The 16,942-nt window shown below is 36.3% G+C and overlaps 1 protein-coding gene across 1 annotated transcript; it reads left to right on the top strand.

The window, feature by feature from the left end:
• The first annotated feature begins 2,276 nt into the window (after nt 1-2,276).
• On the top strand, nt 2,277-4,027 carry LOC148296252 (uncharacterized). Its single transcript, XM_088248132.1, has one exon. It carries the CDS (start codon nt 2,285-2,287, stop codon nt 4,025-4,027), a length of 1,743 nt encoding a protein of 580 aa, XP_088104258.1. The 5' UTR covers nt 2,277-2,284.
• The last annotated feature ends 12,915 nt before the right edge of the window (nt 4,028-16,942 follow it).

Genomic DNA, 16,942 nt, shown 5'->3' with positions numbered 1-16,942 from the left:
ATTGAAAACTAGAAAATGAAACTAAGAGAATTTGAGGGAGAGAAGGGAAGGGAGAGAAGGGTGTTTGAGAAGTTTAGAGAATTTGATGAAGGAATGGGAGAAGTGTTTGAGAACATGGGGAATTTGGAAGAGAATGGGAATTGTGTTTGGGAACTTTGTGGATTTTGGAAGAGAGAGTGTTTGGAAAATTGGAGAACTTTGAGAACTTTGGAAGGGAAGAGACATGTGTTTGAGGAATTGGAGAATGCTTGGAAGAGAATAGAGAAGTGTTTGGGAAGTGTTTGAAGATTTAGTAAAAGGATCATATTACAACAATTGAGAACTACAAAGGGAAATTAAGAGAATTTGAGGGAGATAAGGGAAGGGAGCTCTAGAGAAGTGCTTGAGAGCTCCCCCCCTTGGGGTGTTATTACAAGCTTAGAGAACTTCCCTATTTATAGGCCTAGGGGAAGTGAAAATCAGAATTCAATAAGACTAATGCATACAACACTTGAATTATAAAATCTGAAATGGTTGATGCACTTGTATTAGAAAATCTGAAATGGGTGATGCACTTGTATTAGAAAATCTTGAATTGGTTGATGCACTTCACCACTAAATCCCACCAGCAGCCCTAGCTCATCTTCATGTCACCATGACCAAGCTTCCAACCAGAAATGATAGCTCATACCTAGCTCACCATGACCAAGCATCCAACCAGCACATGCTGAGGTCAGCATGACCAGCAACTTCAAGGGCTTACAACTTGGGCTTCTCTTAATCAAATTAGGACTTTAAGCACTCTGTTCAGAATGTCTTCTTTCCAGCCATATGTTATTTGGGCCAATCCAAGGTCGGAGGAAGAAGTTAAGGCCGAAACAAATTGCTAACTCATTTTCCGCGCTGATAAGATCCATCCTGAGCATGGTTCTGTGTTTGCTAGGTAACGGACTCCAGATTTATCCAATGGAGCTGAATTTTGGATATGTTATAGTACACACCAATTGGAGCAACTTTCATGAAGAATGTGGCCTCATCCGAGCTATGTAGGTTGCTGAAACAAAGCTTGCAATATGACCTACGGAACTGGACTGGCAGGGGGCTGTAGCCATAATGAATTTGTCTTTAAGCTCTTCATCAATTCATCCAAATTAGGCCTTAACATGCTTGAATTGCATGAATTATGTTCTCCAAAGCCATCATTGTTACCTAAAGCTCAATTAACTGAAAGATAAACACAAAAAGGATTAAAAGCACAAGTTTAACTCAAAAACATAACCAAATCATAAGCTAGAAGGGTAAGAAATAATATACAATTATGAACCGATCAGCCACCACCAGGGGTAGACTTACCATATGTTCCAGAACCACAGGAGTTAAACTTACCCCATGTCCCAGATCCAGGAGATGAAGCATTTTTGGAACTTTTGGACCTTGATGCTTTGTCTGCTGAGTCTGTGGGGTCAGCTGCTTCAGTGGTTATCATTGAACCACAAAATTCTGATCCAACTGTCATCAATCTAAGTTCTGATGATGAAAATGAACATCCTGAGCCTGTTATCCCTCCCATCGAAATTATAGATATTAGTTCTGATGATGAATAGAAAGTTTGACTAATAATAGATAGTGTAAATCTAACAGGCTGATTTTGGTATGTATAGTTTTTGTGAGCAGCCTTATGGAGGTTTTGAAATGGGAAGTTCCTTGTAACATAGGTTTGTGACTGTTTTGTTAAATTTTGTGCAATAGGTTTGTAACAACTTATAAATGTTTAATATGCATGTTTGATTTTCTATAATGTTTCTTCTTCATATAATTTATAAATGTTTTATTTATATGTTTTTATTGGCATGATTAATTACATATTTAAAAAAAATATATAAAATAAATAAAATTCTATGGATTAATGAATTGTTAGTTTTACTTTTCAAAATTCGTATTAAATCGGACAATTATGTTTGTCATGCCAATATTTCATGATTGTGGTGTATTGAGTAATTGTAAGTGTTAATTTAATCTAAACTTAATTGTGTGCACTAATTTTTGCAACTCACACTAGCAATTCTTTTTACTGTATCATATAGGTTTGCATTCGACTTATGAAGATTTGTGGCAGTTTTTAGTTTTGTTAGATTTTATTAAAATCGTGTGAACGTTTCAGCATAGTTTGGAGTTTTCATAATTATAGCATACAGTCATTTTATTTATTTTACTTAAATTCTTCGATTCACTAGTCTATTTTCCGTTGGCATCGACACTTTTTATTGTCTGTCATTGTGTGTCTTACGTTGTCCTTGTGATAAGTATGCTTATTTTAATATTTAGCATATTTATATATATATATTTTAATCTTGTGGAATTATCTAATAAAGGTCCAATTGTTAAGATGGCTGGAATAGAAGGACAAAACGAGAATGATGTGAGTGATAGTATGAGAATAATGTTAGCCATTCAGGATATGGCCTCTGCTATTCGTGAGACAAATAACCACGAACCCCATCATGAAACTCAAGATGATCAAATAATGAGGATCCAAGGAGAATTTCGAAAGACACAACCACCTGTGTTCAAGGGTGATCCAAACCCTATGGTAGCAGAGGAATGGTTAAGACAAATGAGGAGAAAGATGAATGAACAAAGAGTTCCTGAAAACCTGAAAGTAACCATTGCTTCTACCTATCTGGAAGGACAAGCTTATCATTGGTGGGAATCTGTCTTGGCTATGCCTGATGTTGAGATTGCAACTTGGGTTGCCTTTGAGACGATATTTCTGGAAAAATATTTTCCTGAAACTATGAAAACCATGAAGGTACGTGAGTTCACTAATCTTTATCAAGGTGATATGACTGTGGGACAATATCAAGCTAAGTTTGAAGAACTGATGCGTTTTGCTCCTTACATAATTCCTGATGAGTCTGCAAAAGCAAAGAAATTTGAAGAAGGGTTGAGACTAGAGGTCAAGGAGAAAGTGGAACTTTTTAAGTTAAAGAAATATGCTGAAGTTGTTGATCGTGCCTTAATGGCCGAACAAAGAATACTTGGTTCTAAGAGAGTTTTTGAACCTAAGAATCCTAACGGGGGACAAAGTAGTAAACGCCAAAGATTTTTCCCCTCTCGTTCTCGGTATCAAAATCCAAGATCATTTGAGGCAACTCAAAACTCAGGATTTTGTTATCATTGTCGGCAGATAGGACATTACCGGAGGGATTGTCCCCAGTTACAATCCTATCAGATACCTGTTGCTCCACAACCACAACCACAGTTCCGTGCACCACAACAACAATTTCAAGCTCCACAAACACAGTACCGTGCTTCGTACCAAGCCCCATACCAAGCTTCACAGAATCAGTTTAGAGGTTCTATTAATCCACAGGCACAACGTCCAAGAGGACAACCTGCACAACAAAGGCCTAAGGCGCCAGGAGCAGCAAGGAGACCAGAACAACACACTCAAGGACGAGTATATGCTGTTGGACAAGTAGTGGAGCAGAATGAACCTACTATGGTGGAAGGTACATTTCTAGTTTTCAACTCGTGGGCTAGAATATTGTTTGACCCCGGTGCGACAAATTCATTCATATCTGTGTCCTTTGCATCTATTCTTGGATTAGAATATGAATTTATGAAATCCTCGTTGATGATTGGATCTCCATTGGGTAAATGTGCTGAAGTTAATAAGTTGTGTAGATCCTGCATAATAGAGATATCAGATAATAAACTTGTTGTTGACCTGATGATATTGGAATTCATGGTATATGATGTAATATTGGGGATGGACTTGCTTACCCAATTTAAAGCTATTCTTGATTGTGGTAAAAAGATGGTGACTATGACTCTCAGCGATGGGAAAACATTCAATTTTTATGGAAATAAGAATAGTTGCAAGCCTGGATCAATCTTGGATAATAAAAATTGTAATTATTTGAGATTGATTTCTCATATGGCCAATAAGGATCTGGGTGATCCCAAACTTGGGCTAATTCCTATAGTGAAGAATTTCAGTGATGTTTTCCCAGAAGAGTTATTCGGATGGCACCAGCAGAGTTGAAAGAACTCAAAACACAACTTCAAGAGCTTGAGAAAAAAGGTTTCATTCGTCCTAGTACCTCACCATGGGGTTTTCCTGCACTCTTTGTAAAGAAAAGTGATCAAAGTCTGAGGATGTGTATTGACTATCGTCAACTGAATAGAATCCATCAAGAACAAGTACCCATTACCAAGGATTGATGACCTATTTGATCAACTGCAAGGTTCCCAATACTTCTCAAAGATTGATCTTCGCTCTGGTTATCATCAACTACGAGTAAAAGCAGAAGATGTATCGAAAACTGCATTTCGAACGCGATATGGACATTATGAATTCCTAGTAATGCCTTTTGGATTGACAAATGCTCCAGCAGTTTTCATGGACTTAATGAATCGAGTTTTTCGACCTTATCTGGATCAATTTGTGATTGTGTTCATTGATGATATTCTCATTTATTCATCATCTCAAGAAGAACATGAACAACACCTGTCAATTGTTCTACAGACATTGAGAGAACACAAGTTATTTGCCAAGCTAAGTAAGTGTGAGTTTTGGTTGACAGAAGTAAAGTTTTTGGGACATGTTATTTCAAAAGAAGGCATTGCTGTGGATCCTGCAAAAGTAGAAGCAGTGTTGAATTGGAAACAACCGAAAAATGTTCATGAGATTCGAAGTTTTCTTGGTTTGGCTGGCTATTATAGGAAGTATATCAAGGATTTTTCTCGGATAGCTAATCCAATGACCAAGTTGACACAAAAGGGAGTTAAGTTTATTTGGGATAATAAATGTGAGGAAGCATTTCACGAGTTAAAAACTCGATTGACATCCGCTCCTGTGTTAATTATTCCAGAAAGAGGTGTAAGTTATGTAGTATATACTGATGCATCATTGCATGGTTTAGGATGTGTTTTGATGCAGTCTGACAGAGTTGTTGCTTATGCTTCTCGTCAATTGAAATCAAATGAGAAGAATTACCCAACACACGATCTAGAACTGGCAGCCATTGTTCACGCATTAAAAGTATGGAGACATTATTTATATGGGGAACATTTTGAGCTCTACTCGGATCATAAGAGTTTGAAGTACTTATTCACTCAGAAGGAGTTGAATTTAAGACAAAGGCGTTGGATGGAATATTTAGAAGATTATGACTTTGATTTACAATATCATCCAGGAAAAGCTAATGTGGTGGCGGATGCTTTAAGTCGAAATCCCCAAGAAGTCATAGCCAGTTTATGTGATCAAAGGTGGAAGATGGTAGAGTCTCTCTATGATTTTGACTTGTACATAGATGTGCATAAGGATTGTGCATATCTATGTAATTTAGTAACTCACCCCACTTTGATTGGAAGGATAATTGAGGCACAAGAATCTGATTCTGTGTCTAAAGACATTCGAACTAAGATTACAAGTGGAGATACACCAGATGGATGGAGTATCCATGCAGACAGTGGATTAAGATATTTGAATAGATTGTATGTTCCAGAAATTTCAGATCTGAGAAAAGAAGTTCTAAAAGAAGGACATCATTCGTCCTATACAATTCATCCTGGAGGGACAAAGATGTATCATGACTTGAGACGTAACTTTTGGTGGAGTGGCATGAAGAAAGATATAGAAAAATTTGTAGCGAAGTGTTTTACATGTCAGCAGGTGAAAGCTGAACATCAGAAACCGTCAGGTCCATTACAGCCATTACCAGTAGCAGAATGGAAATGGGATCATATAACCATGGATTTTGTTACAGGTTTACCAAAATCTCCAAAGGGACGAGATGCAGTATGGGTTATAGTGGATCGTTTGACCAAATCTGCACATTTCTTACCAGTTAAAACAACAGATTCCACTGAAAGTCTTGGAAAGCTTTATGTTCGAGAGATAATAAGATTACATGGGATTCCTATTTCGATTGTTTCAGATAGAGATTCTAAATTTACTTCTAAATTTTGGGGAAGTTTACAAAAAGCGTTGGGTACGCAACTAAATTTTAGTACTGCTTTTCATCCCCAAACTGATGGACAGTCAGAGAGAACCATTCAAATTTTAGAGGACATGTTGAGAGCATGTATTCTAGATTTTGGTGGAAGTTGGGAAGATCATTTGGTGTTGGCAGAATTCGCCTACAACAACAGCTATCAATCCAGTATTCAAATGGCACCGTATGAAGCTTTATATGGAAGACCTTGTCGGTCACCTGTATGTTGGACTGAAGTGGGAGAAACTGTGTTGCTAGGACCTGATTTGGTACAAGAGACAACTGAAAAGGTTAAACTTATCAAGCAACATCTCTTAACAGCTCAAAGTCGACAAAAGAACTACGCTGACCGAAGAAGGAAACCATTGAGTTTTAATGTGGGAGATTATGTGTTTCTTAAAGTCTCACCGCGAAGAGGAGTAAAAAGGTTTGGAAAAACTGGAAAATTAGCACCAAGGTTTATTGGACCATTTGAAATCTTGGAAAGGATTGGTGAAGTAGCTTATAAGCTAGCACTACCACCTCAACTTTCGAATATACATAATGTTTTCCATATTTCTATGCTTCGAAAGTATGAGCCTGATCCAACCCATGTTCTAGATTGGGGAGAGCTCAACTTAGATAAAGAACTGTCATTTGAGGAAAGACCAATACAGATTTTGGATCATAAGGAACAAGTGTTACGTACGAAAACAATACCATTGGTCAAAGTTCTTTGGTTACATGGGAATACTGAAGAAGCTACATGGGAATTAGAGACAGAGATATGTAAAAAGTACCCAGAATTATTCTCTTATTCCAGTAAGTTTTAAATTTCGAGGACGAAATTTCTTTAAAGGAGGGTATATTGTGAAGTCCTGTATTTAAAATATATATATATATAGTGTTATAGTCATTTTATGAAAAACTATGTTTTATTTTAATGCGTCACCTAAGTGCCAATTCATTATTTTTAAAGATTTTGGTGATTTTCTCAAAATTGGCTTTAATATTAATATTAGTTAATAGCATCTCATGTATAGCCATTAAACATTCATGCATGAGAATTCTCTTTAAACTCCACGTAGTCAAAAATGTGTCAAACAATTATGCATTTGATGATTCACTTGCTTATTCACTTACAAACTAGTTATGTGTCAATGATTTAGGTAGTTGAATCATCACTACGTGTCTTCACTCTATTATCTTCCTATCTTTCTATTGATTTGGAGTGAAGGAAAAGTTACTTAAGGAGGTGATCTACAAGCATTGAAGTTATCTGTTGGCATGCCGCCATAATGGTTACTATAAATAGAGATCATTGCCTTTGGTTTTAAAAAAACATAGGACGATTGCAAAAGAGAAGAGAGAAAAATTAAAGTGAGAAAGAGAGATAGAAAAGAAGAGAGAGCAAGTGGTGATCAAATTCTCAGGAGAAGTTAGAGGTCGTAGCTTGTGTGTTTTCTTAACTTGGAAACGAGGTAGGGGTTTCTTGGGGACCTTTTGCAGAGATTGATTTAATTAAATTTCGTGAGCAATATATTATGCGTGGTATGATTATTTGATTAATATTCTTGTTATAATTGAATGTTATTCTTGGAATATTTATGTGTTCTTGATTGGTAGAACAATGTTGGTACATTGGTGATATTCTGAATAGCTACATTGTTGGATATATGGATATGTGAAATGCATAATTATATCATGTCATGGAAATTAGTTGGAGATGTTGGTTGGAGATATTAATAATGGAAAAGAGGGTAATGGATATAGTCTTTTGTGTAGTTGAGTCTAACTCTTGGCAGGTACCAGGTCTCAGGGATCCCACAGTGCACATGGTTTTTATTGGGTGATTCGGGACTGGCGAAAGGGAGTTAGGCAAGATGACTAACAAAAGGGGGAATTATGGGACAGTTGAAATGGGTGTTAGTTCATATAAATGGGCATCCGGGACCAAGTGGTATAAGCATGGTATGGGACGTGCAGGTCTGCTTGTCCAGTTATATGAATTAACGGGATTAGAATTGAAGCTCATTCATGCATTATTATTAATAATGTGATATTTGGCGGTGTAATTGTTCGTCATTTAATTTAATTATATCAATTTCATGTAAAAAGGTTTATGTCCCTACTGAGCTGTGGTTTCGCTCACCCCCTAATAGATTTTGCAGGTACTGAACCTGAAATCTAAAGCTTGTGATGATTTTGGCATATTTATAAGGGTGTACTGTGTACATAGCTTGAGGATAAATAATGAGTTACTCTTTTAGTAAACTCTTTAGTAGTTCTGGCTTGTAAAATAATATAACTATTTCAAGCTTTCAGATGTTGTTGTTTCGAATATTCTATGTGAAATATTTACTTTATTTATTTAAATGTTTCTTCACATTTTAGTTATAGTTTTTATTAAAATTCTATAATTAAGGTGTGAATCACGTCTTAACCCAAAATTACTTAAATCCGTGGGTTGGGGCGTGACAAGTTGGTATCAGAGCTAGTTTTACGATTTCATTGTTTTGTTATTTAACTGACCTGTTAAATTAATGTTTAGGATGCAACCCGATCATAGCAATGATACGTGGGGAGGGTTCCAAATGGGACCCGATGGCCTTATCCCAATAGACGAAGAAGAATTCCACAGCCGTCTACACCACCAAGCTTATGTGGATGTAGTTAATGAAGTCATAGATACCGGAAATAGAAGGATGTTTTATACACCAGAAATGCAGAGACTGGTGGTTAGACGTCGGTTGCAAGCAAACAACATTAGGAGTCAGTGTCAATTAAATATTGAAGCACACTCCTACAACCAGGTGTTAGAAGATGCTGCAGTTATAGCTGCTGATATGTGGCCACCACCAGGGGTAGACTTACCATATGTTCCAGAACCACAGGAGTTAAACTTACCCCATGTCCCAGATCCAGGAGATGAAGCATTTTTGGAACTTTTGGACCTTGATGCTTTGTCTGCTGAGTCTGTGGGGTCAGCTGCTTCAGTGGTTATCATTGAACCACAAAATTCTGAACAGTGAACAGTGATTCTCTCTAATATACGTAAAGTGCATGGTTCGTGCTACAATACTTGTGCCCTCCCCATAACCGAACCTAGGTATGGTTCGTACTTTGATTCAATTACAAGGAGAACCCATTAAGTTCAAAGAGAATATGAACATCACAAGAATCCTAATAGCATGGTGTTTACATTAGGTATTCAAGAAACCAATTCACATGGATGATTCTTACTTCATCCATTTATTGCTTAGGATAACATGAAGATACACATAATCCCAACAATCTCAAGAAGCATGCTTTCAAAGATGGCCAACCAAGGAAAAACACACATCAAGGATAGATTAATTTGGTGAATTGGAATTCATCAACAATATCTAGAAATTCATACACTCAAGTATCAAAACAATAAGGTAATCATGTTTAGGGCTTCAACCTAAGCCCTAGCTATAGAGTTTAGTTGCTCATACTTATTTCAAATACAAACTCAAAATGAAATTAGAAAGAGTTTACAGATTTTCAGAAAATGATGAAAGCTTCAAGATTATCAATGGTGGAAGTCTTCTTCTCCACTTTTCTTGGCTGCACCTTGGCTTTCTCCAAGCTCTGAAAACTCTCCAAAATCTGCTCTCAATCTGTAGAATTCAGAATTGAATTGCTTTCCACGTTCAAAGGCTCCCTCCATATCTGATTGCCAATTGCTTTTGCTCCTTTTCCCATCTTTTCCTACTCACACTTTTAATATAAAACTCATTCTTTCTCTAAAGCTTTTGCCCATTGTCCCCTTGCCATTATGAAGCATTGACTCACAAAGATGCCAAATACTTCAGAAAATATCTCTTTTACAAAGGTAATTCCTTGTTACCAAGAGTTATGGTAACAAGAAATTAAGATGACACAAAGGAGGTAAAAGCTGGCCAAATCCGGATTTCCAGAGCTGTGGTAACATGCTGGATTGGTTGGATAGGCAATACTTGTCCAATGGAGCTCAAATTTGGATATGTTGTAGTTAACATCCATTGGAACAAATCTCATGAAGATCATGACCTCATCCGAGCACCAGAGCATGTTGATCCCAGGCCAAGAAGTTCACCTACGAAAATGAACAAAAACAGAATTTATAACTAATAATGCACTTTTAGCTCATTTTCATTCCAACCAAGGTAAAATCTAAGAAAACACAAAAAGGAAGTAAAAAGCTATAAAATGTCAAGAACTAACTCAAAATAGTGGGTGAATAACATGAAAAATTATGTATAAAAATGAACCGAACAATTGTGAACTTAAATGCATGTTGGAAACTAGACAGCCTTTGATTAAATGGAATGTTGTTGTGTTAGCCTTTGATGGAATGATATAATGGCAAAATGTTAGCACTATAATGTAAGAGAAGGTTGAAAAATGCATGGTTTTGTGTTAGGCACAAACCATCCGAACCAAACTGATTACAAGTGGTTTGGATTAGTTCGGTTTTCATTATGGTTTTAAGCTAATCCGAACCAAACCGGACTGTTATTTTCTTATTGGTTTAGTGTGGTTTGAGAATAAAATCGAACCATTCCGGACTGTGCCCACCGCCATCATTAGGCCCCCTTACCCACCATCCCTTCTCCATGCGCCCACTACCACTTAACCCCTTTGGCCTCCAACCCATGTTTAACATTAGAAAGGAGTCTCTTATTCCACCACTTCCCAAACCACGTATGTTATTAACTTTGTTTTTCTTATTCACTTCCAAATACATGGGATATATATTTTTATGGTGGCTTTGCTTGAGCATGATGGAACAAACATATATTTAGTTAAATACTGTACGTGAGGTCTGAAGAAGGGATTAGAAACAAGTGTAGATATTGATCGCTTGATTGTTGTAGGAGCTAACAGAAGAGGCGGTAGAATCAAAGTTATGAGATCTTTGAATCAATTGACAGTGGTGGGTTTATTTACATTTGTTCGGACCAAAGTTAACACAGTTTAATTCCTACAGTTAATGGGCCAATTTCGTAGTTAGTTAACTAAGGCTCAACCACCAAGAGCCATTTCAACGTCTAAAAGGGCCCAATCAATGCGTCCGCGGCCTAGGCCATTTGGATAGAAACCAGTCGCGAACATTGACCATCGTATGGTCAACCAGTGCTTCGAACAAAAGTGTCCAATGCTACAATACATTACTTTAGACAGATTTGTACCCGAAACTACGTAAGTTACTTTGGACAGAATTGTGTTCGATGCTACAGTTCCACTTCAGACAGAAAGTGTTTGAAGTTAGAGTAAAAAACCAATTAATGTATTTATAACCAATCCAAATGGTTTGTAAATTACAAATCATGGTAAAATCATCAATGCCTAGGCTATTCTTAACTGATTTAATTATTTAACAGTCAGTGTTAACTAATTAAAAAGGCGCCGTTTGAGCTTTGGGTAAAAAACAATTCAAACTGTTATGCTTTTATAGGTGTCACAAATTAATTTACTCCAAGTAACAATAAAGAAATCTAATTGGGTAGAGAATATTCAGTCTTTGGCATATATAGAATTGTAAAATATCAAAGTTGGCCAATTACAGGGCATTTGCATATCAATTACAATATTCAAACTAGATGAAAGGTGCTTTCGTGACCACATTGCTCCCCACTGATCAACTTGGAAGTCATGCATGTATTATCTTGTGGATTCTTTATGGTTTGTAGCAGCAGCTCCCATCAATTAGCCATTCATTTTACTGAAGACTTTAAAGCCTACAAATAGAGGAAGAAAGCTCAGTATTAAGGATCCAACAAGGAATCAATCAAACCTATTTTGAACAACCTTCAAAATAATCTTACTCTCGACAACCTCGAAGTAACCCAGACTCAAACACTTGCAAAGTGTCTCACAGTAGACCAAAGCCAAGACTTGAATCAAATCCTTCTTAGTCTTTGAATTCCCAGTTGACAACTCCTGATTGGAATTCTATTCTTTTCCCAAACACATACACTGTCTAATTCCCAATTGACAACTCCTTATTGGAATTCTATTCTTTTCCCAAACACATACATTATCTAATTCCCAATTGACAGCTCTTGATTGGAATTACATTGCTATTGTTTGTAACCTATACACTCTGCCAGCATCGCTTGGTATGATTTAATAGTTGGCCTCGATTTCCAGCTCATTTAAATCAACCTCTTATCTGTGTTTCGGACAAGCTCTGACTGCAGATATCTATAACAAATTCCCATCGGACACTTCCTGCACTGTCTTAAGTGCAATTATATCCGATAAGATTTTTTTTCTGCCCTATAAGGCTTTCCCTAGCTTTATCGGACCTTGCTTTACTTTTATTTAAGTTCATTTCAGTCCCTTTGGACTTGTATTTACTTTCCAGGAATTGTACTGTGTCCATCGGACACTTTTCATTCAAGATTTGTTATTGTACTCTCTATCCGATGACAATCTAAAATCACCATCCATCTTGCTTTTATTGCATATCAAGTGAAATATTGAAGTTCTCTTCATTGAGGCATGGAAAAGAACCTATCTAAAGCTAGATTCCCCTCCTTAGAGCACAGTGGCTTTGGTTAGAGGTTAAAGTCATAGGAGCGCAATACTTACACAACATTATATCGACTTTACCACCTCTTTCTAATATAAGAGTATCACTAGTAGTGGCATACCTATCGCAATAGAACAGAGAGCAACTTTTGAGCCCATTTTAGGGCCCAGATCTCTTTCTTTTCACTTCCTTCACCAACAGGTAACCTCTAGTTGCTAAAGTATAGCCTGCTAGCAGTCAGGGGCATCACAGTGTTCAAAACACAACGAACAACATTCAAACTAGTTTTGTCTACAAGCATGTGAGAGAGACTCACCTAAGAACTCAACACCTTTTGAGATCTCTTTGTAACTTACCAATATTCGAAATTCTGGTTTTGATCTACTTGATGGGAGCAGAGAGAAGGGATGGTGGGGCTAGGCACTGTTGGCTAGGTGGGGAAGGGAGGCTGATGGTAGAACAAAGGGAACATGTAACATTTCACATCGACCAATGGAGAGAGGATGATGTGCCTTATATGTACATGCCCACCTCCATCTAGCACGAGGCATTTTGGGAGCTCACTGGCTTCGGAGTCATGGGAACTTCGAAGTTAAGCGAGTTGGGGCTAGAGCAATCCCAGGATGGGTGACCCACTGGGAAGTTGCTCGTGAGTTCCCAGAAATAAAACCATGAGGGCAGATAGGGGGGCCCAAAACGGACAATATTGTGCTACGACGGAGCTGATCCCGGGATGTGACAGAACATGGGGTAGGTTTTTATTTTTTTTAAATATTAAATTTCTTTGAAATTAATTATTTTAACTTAATATTAAATATTTTTAAAATTAAACAAACTGACGCAATTGAGGCATAGGACTGAATTTGTTAACTACTGTAAAAACGGTGATGAAATCGGAAAAATTAAAATCATGGTGACCAAATTTTATTTTGAGCTAAACCCCGGTGACCAAAAATGTAATTAACCCTAAATAATATACTAGGTAGGATAGGAATGAGTATTGTAGGACTTGTCTCTTAACTGAAATTTTTTTTTTTAGCACAAACAATTTTATGAGGAGGAGTAGATCTCCACTCTTAAGGCCAATGGCAAATAGATATAGGAAGCCACCATGGAAACCAAAAGATAAGGCCTTCTTCACAAAGCTCACTAACAAAGAAGATAAATTTCAAAAAGTGAAGGAAAGTTGTTTTATTAAGAAACATTATGAGAAATGAAAGTTGGCTAGACAACTCAAATGCTTATGCTGCTTTTGCTTTGACAATTACAAACCTTGAAATGCTGCTTTTATTGTGAAATGGCAGTAAGCTTCTTAGGCTTGTTTGGTTCATGGGAAAGAATGTTCTGTTTATGGGAAAAAAAGGTTTGGAGATGGGAAATTAATTGCTTTTTCATGTTTTATAAGTCCATGCATGGGAAATCGTTGCCATGCACATTGAAAAGTAAGGGGGAAAGTGAAGCCCTCCTCCCCCTTTGGGTTTTGCTTTCCACCTAATGAGAAAGTTTATGAAAATGAGCCAACATTAAATATACATTTTTCATTACCATATTATCCCCATTAACAATTTAGAATTACAATACAGCATTAAATGCATTAATTTTTTATTTGATTTCATATGGGTATAATTGAAAAATTAAACAAACTTTGTTTTACATTCCTACACAAACCAAACATGTGAAATGAAATAAAGTGGTATTTCTTGATTACTTTCCTAGGATTACCAAATATGGGTAAGGAATCTCCATTTCCCATCCCTTGGAAAATGACATAGGAAGTGATTTCCCTTCAAATCCGTTCTGTGAGTCAAACAGGGCCTTACAAATTTTGCTATGCTTTCTTCTCATTTATTTTGTATATCAAGAATCATTTGTGTGTTGGCATTTGTGTATAGCTCAGTTGGTTGAGCTCTTCCACATCCATTCATGTGGTTCGAAACCCCAAGCATCAATATTTGTGTAAACCCCTCTTCTCCAATCACTAATATATATATATATATATATATATATATGCATTCACTGCAAATATCGTTAACAAACGGAATTTCATTACTAAGATGTGCTCAAAACTCATTAACAATCCATAACCACAATGTGAAATAAACCATCATTACATCCCTTATACTCCACTTTTTAACTGAATACACAATCACGATCATAAATGTCTAAAATATCAATGGTTTCGAATCAGTAATCCAAAAACATGGAAATTTCAATGGAATTATCGGGATATTATCAATATCGATAAAAATTGAATAAAATATATGGAAATTGTAAGAAAAACTTGGATTTTTTTTTTTTTTGATACTTCAGAGGATGTTTATTTAGTCAATTAACTATTACTTTAGCACAAATTTTTTTTGGAAGGAAATGCATTGTATGATGGGTTTAACTAATTTAAGTTGATTATATAGCAAGCTTAAAAACACTACGAGTGTAGAAAATATGTCGTAATTAATGAAAGAAGATTAAACACACCATAATCATTTATTTATAATGATTTACTACAATGTTTTACACTTTATACATTGCATGGTTAGATACATGAGTAACTTAATACCACATAGAGTTCCTATAAAGTTCAAATTTGAGTTATTTACACTAACACCTCATGAGATTTTCGAATTTTTCACAAAACTCCTTGAGGGTTTAGAAATTACAAGATGCCCTGACGTTTTAAATTGTTTTCACAAAACTCATTTTCATTGATTTTTCATTCAAAGATTGATGATTTTATACCCAAAAAAATCTCCAAATGACAAAGTTGGCCTTTGAGATTAGATTGCATATACTTCATTGAGGTTAATTTTATCATTTGCATAAGTTTTTTTTTCCAATGAAATCATCAATTTTTGGACAAACAATCAACAAAAATTGGTTTTATAAAAACAAACTGAAACCTCAGGGGGTGTTCTTGTAATTTTTGAGACATGAGGGGGTTTTGTGAAAACACAAGAAACCTCAGAGGGTGTTAGCGTAATTAACTCTTCAAAATTTTTCATTGTCTTCATCATCTCAATGTTATCAATATTATCGATATTATAGTGATATTTAAGCCAAATATTGCTAAAGTGTGAGAAATTATTGACATCAATATTTTCCTATATTATCATTGATATTTAAACGATATGTGTATGGATACGTTCCAAAATATCTTCGACTCGAAAAAACGATAATATCCTGGATATTTCGTTGATCTTATCAATATTTTAGACTACGAATTTCATAATTATCATAACACATCACGGGTTGAAATCCACAAATGAACTAGCAACATATTCCTATTTCCATTTAGCAAATTGACACCACTAAATCACCGGTTGTTTTAAGGGTTTTGTACTTCATCTTTAAAGCCACCACTAAATCCTCTATTTATTTTTATTTTTTTATTTTATGAAGACCACTAAATCCTTTAATCCCTCTAGCAGGTTCATTCTCCATGTCTGATTGACTTCCTATAGATGGTTTATTATGCATCAAGTTACGAGTGCTGATTCCATCATCCCATATAAATCCAGCACAATAAGATGTACCTTGTGTATACCAAATCCAAACTTGGCTCTAGAATAAGAAATATCACATTTCTACATTCCGAAACAACACAAAATCAGTATTTTTTTTGGGTCAGTCTTAATTACATATGATGTATTGTATTTCCAGAAGCACCTTCCACGACTCCTTTGTGTCTTTGAGGTTCCCCTTCCCACCCTCATTTCCCTACTGCGGAATGAACACCTTGATGCTTGGCTGGTGCCAGAGTATGACATGCTTATTAAGGTGCATAAAATCCAAGGGAGACACAATAGTAGTTGTAGACCTAGATATGAAGGGATTAACAAGTTGTTCAATGAAATGCAATTATATATCAAAATTAGAAATGTAAAAACTAAATCTTACATGCCAGAATGAGAAATTGAACACAATCTCAACCCATGAATAAAACATTTTGAGGAGCCCTAATTCCTAAATTCGAGCCTGGACTGAATTGGAAAGTCATACCAAAAAAGAAAGACTGGAATGGGAAGAGGTGAAGCCATAAATAAGGTAGATGCCACAAGTAGGCAAAAATACATAAATAAGGTAGATGCCACAAGTAGGCAAAAATACACCTCCATGTGAGAGGCACGTGTTTAATTTCTGCCATGTAATTGGACATAAATGCGGATGTGTCCTTAAATTGTGAGGGGTATCAAACTATGGGGATCAAGCCGCTAGAACTAAAAATGACATGGATCAAAAGTAACTTTTTGCAAATTATGTCTGATCTGGATGGCAGAGAAATTTTGTAGGTGCGACTGACTTATGCGGAATTTAAAGCCCACCTTGGTCAGTGAAGTAGTTGCAGCGAAGAACGTCCCTGTGACTTCTGTGAAAGACGCAGATGTAAGGACTAATTTCTTCGTAACTGATATTTGGGAGTCTCACCAATGCCTCGTCCACA

The sequence above is a fragment of the Prunus avium genome, chromosome 2, assembly GCF_965620075.1.
Source record: "Prunus avium chromosome 2, drPruAviu1.hap1.1, whole genome shotgun sequence".
NCBI classification, from domain to species: domain Eukaryota; kingdom Viridiplantae; phylum Streptophyta; class Magnoliopsida; order Rosales; family Rosaceae; genus Prunus; species Prunus avium.
The sequence above is the reverse complement of the archived record's forward strand: the minus strand, read 5'-3'. Positions and strand labels throughout refer to the sequence as shown.

Bases quoted from the DNA above. Each gene is read 5' to 3' on its own strand.
- LOC148296252 (XM_088248132.1), top strand. From the start codon at position 2,285: ATGCTTATTTTAATATTTAGCATATTTATATATATATATTTTAATCTT.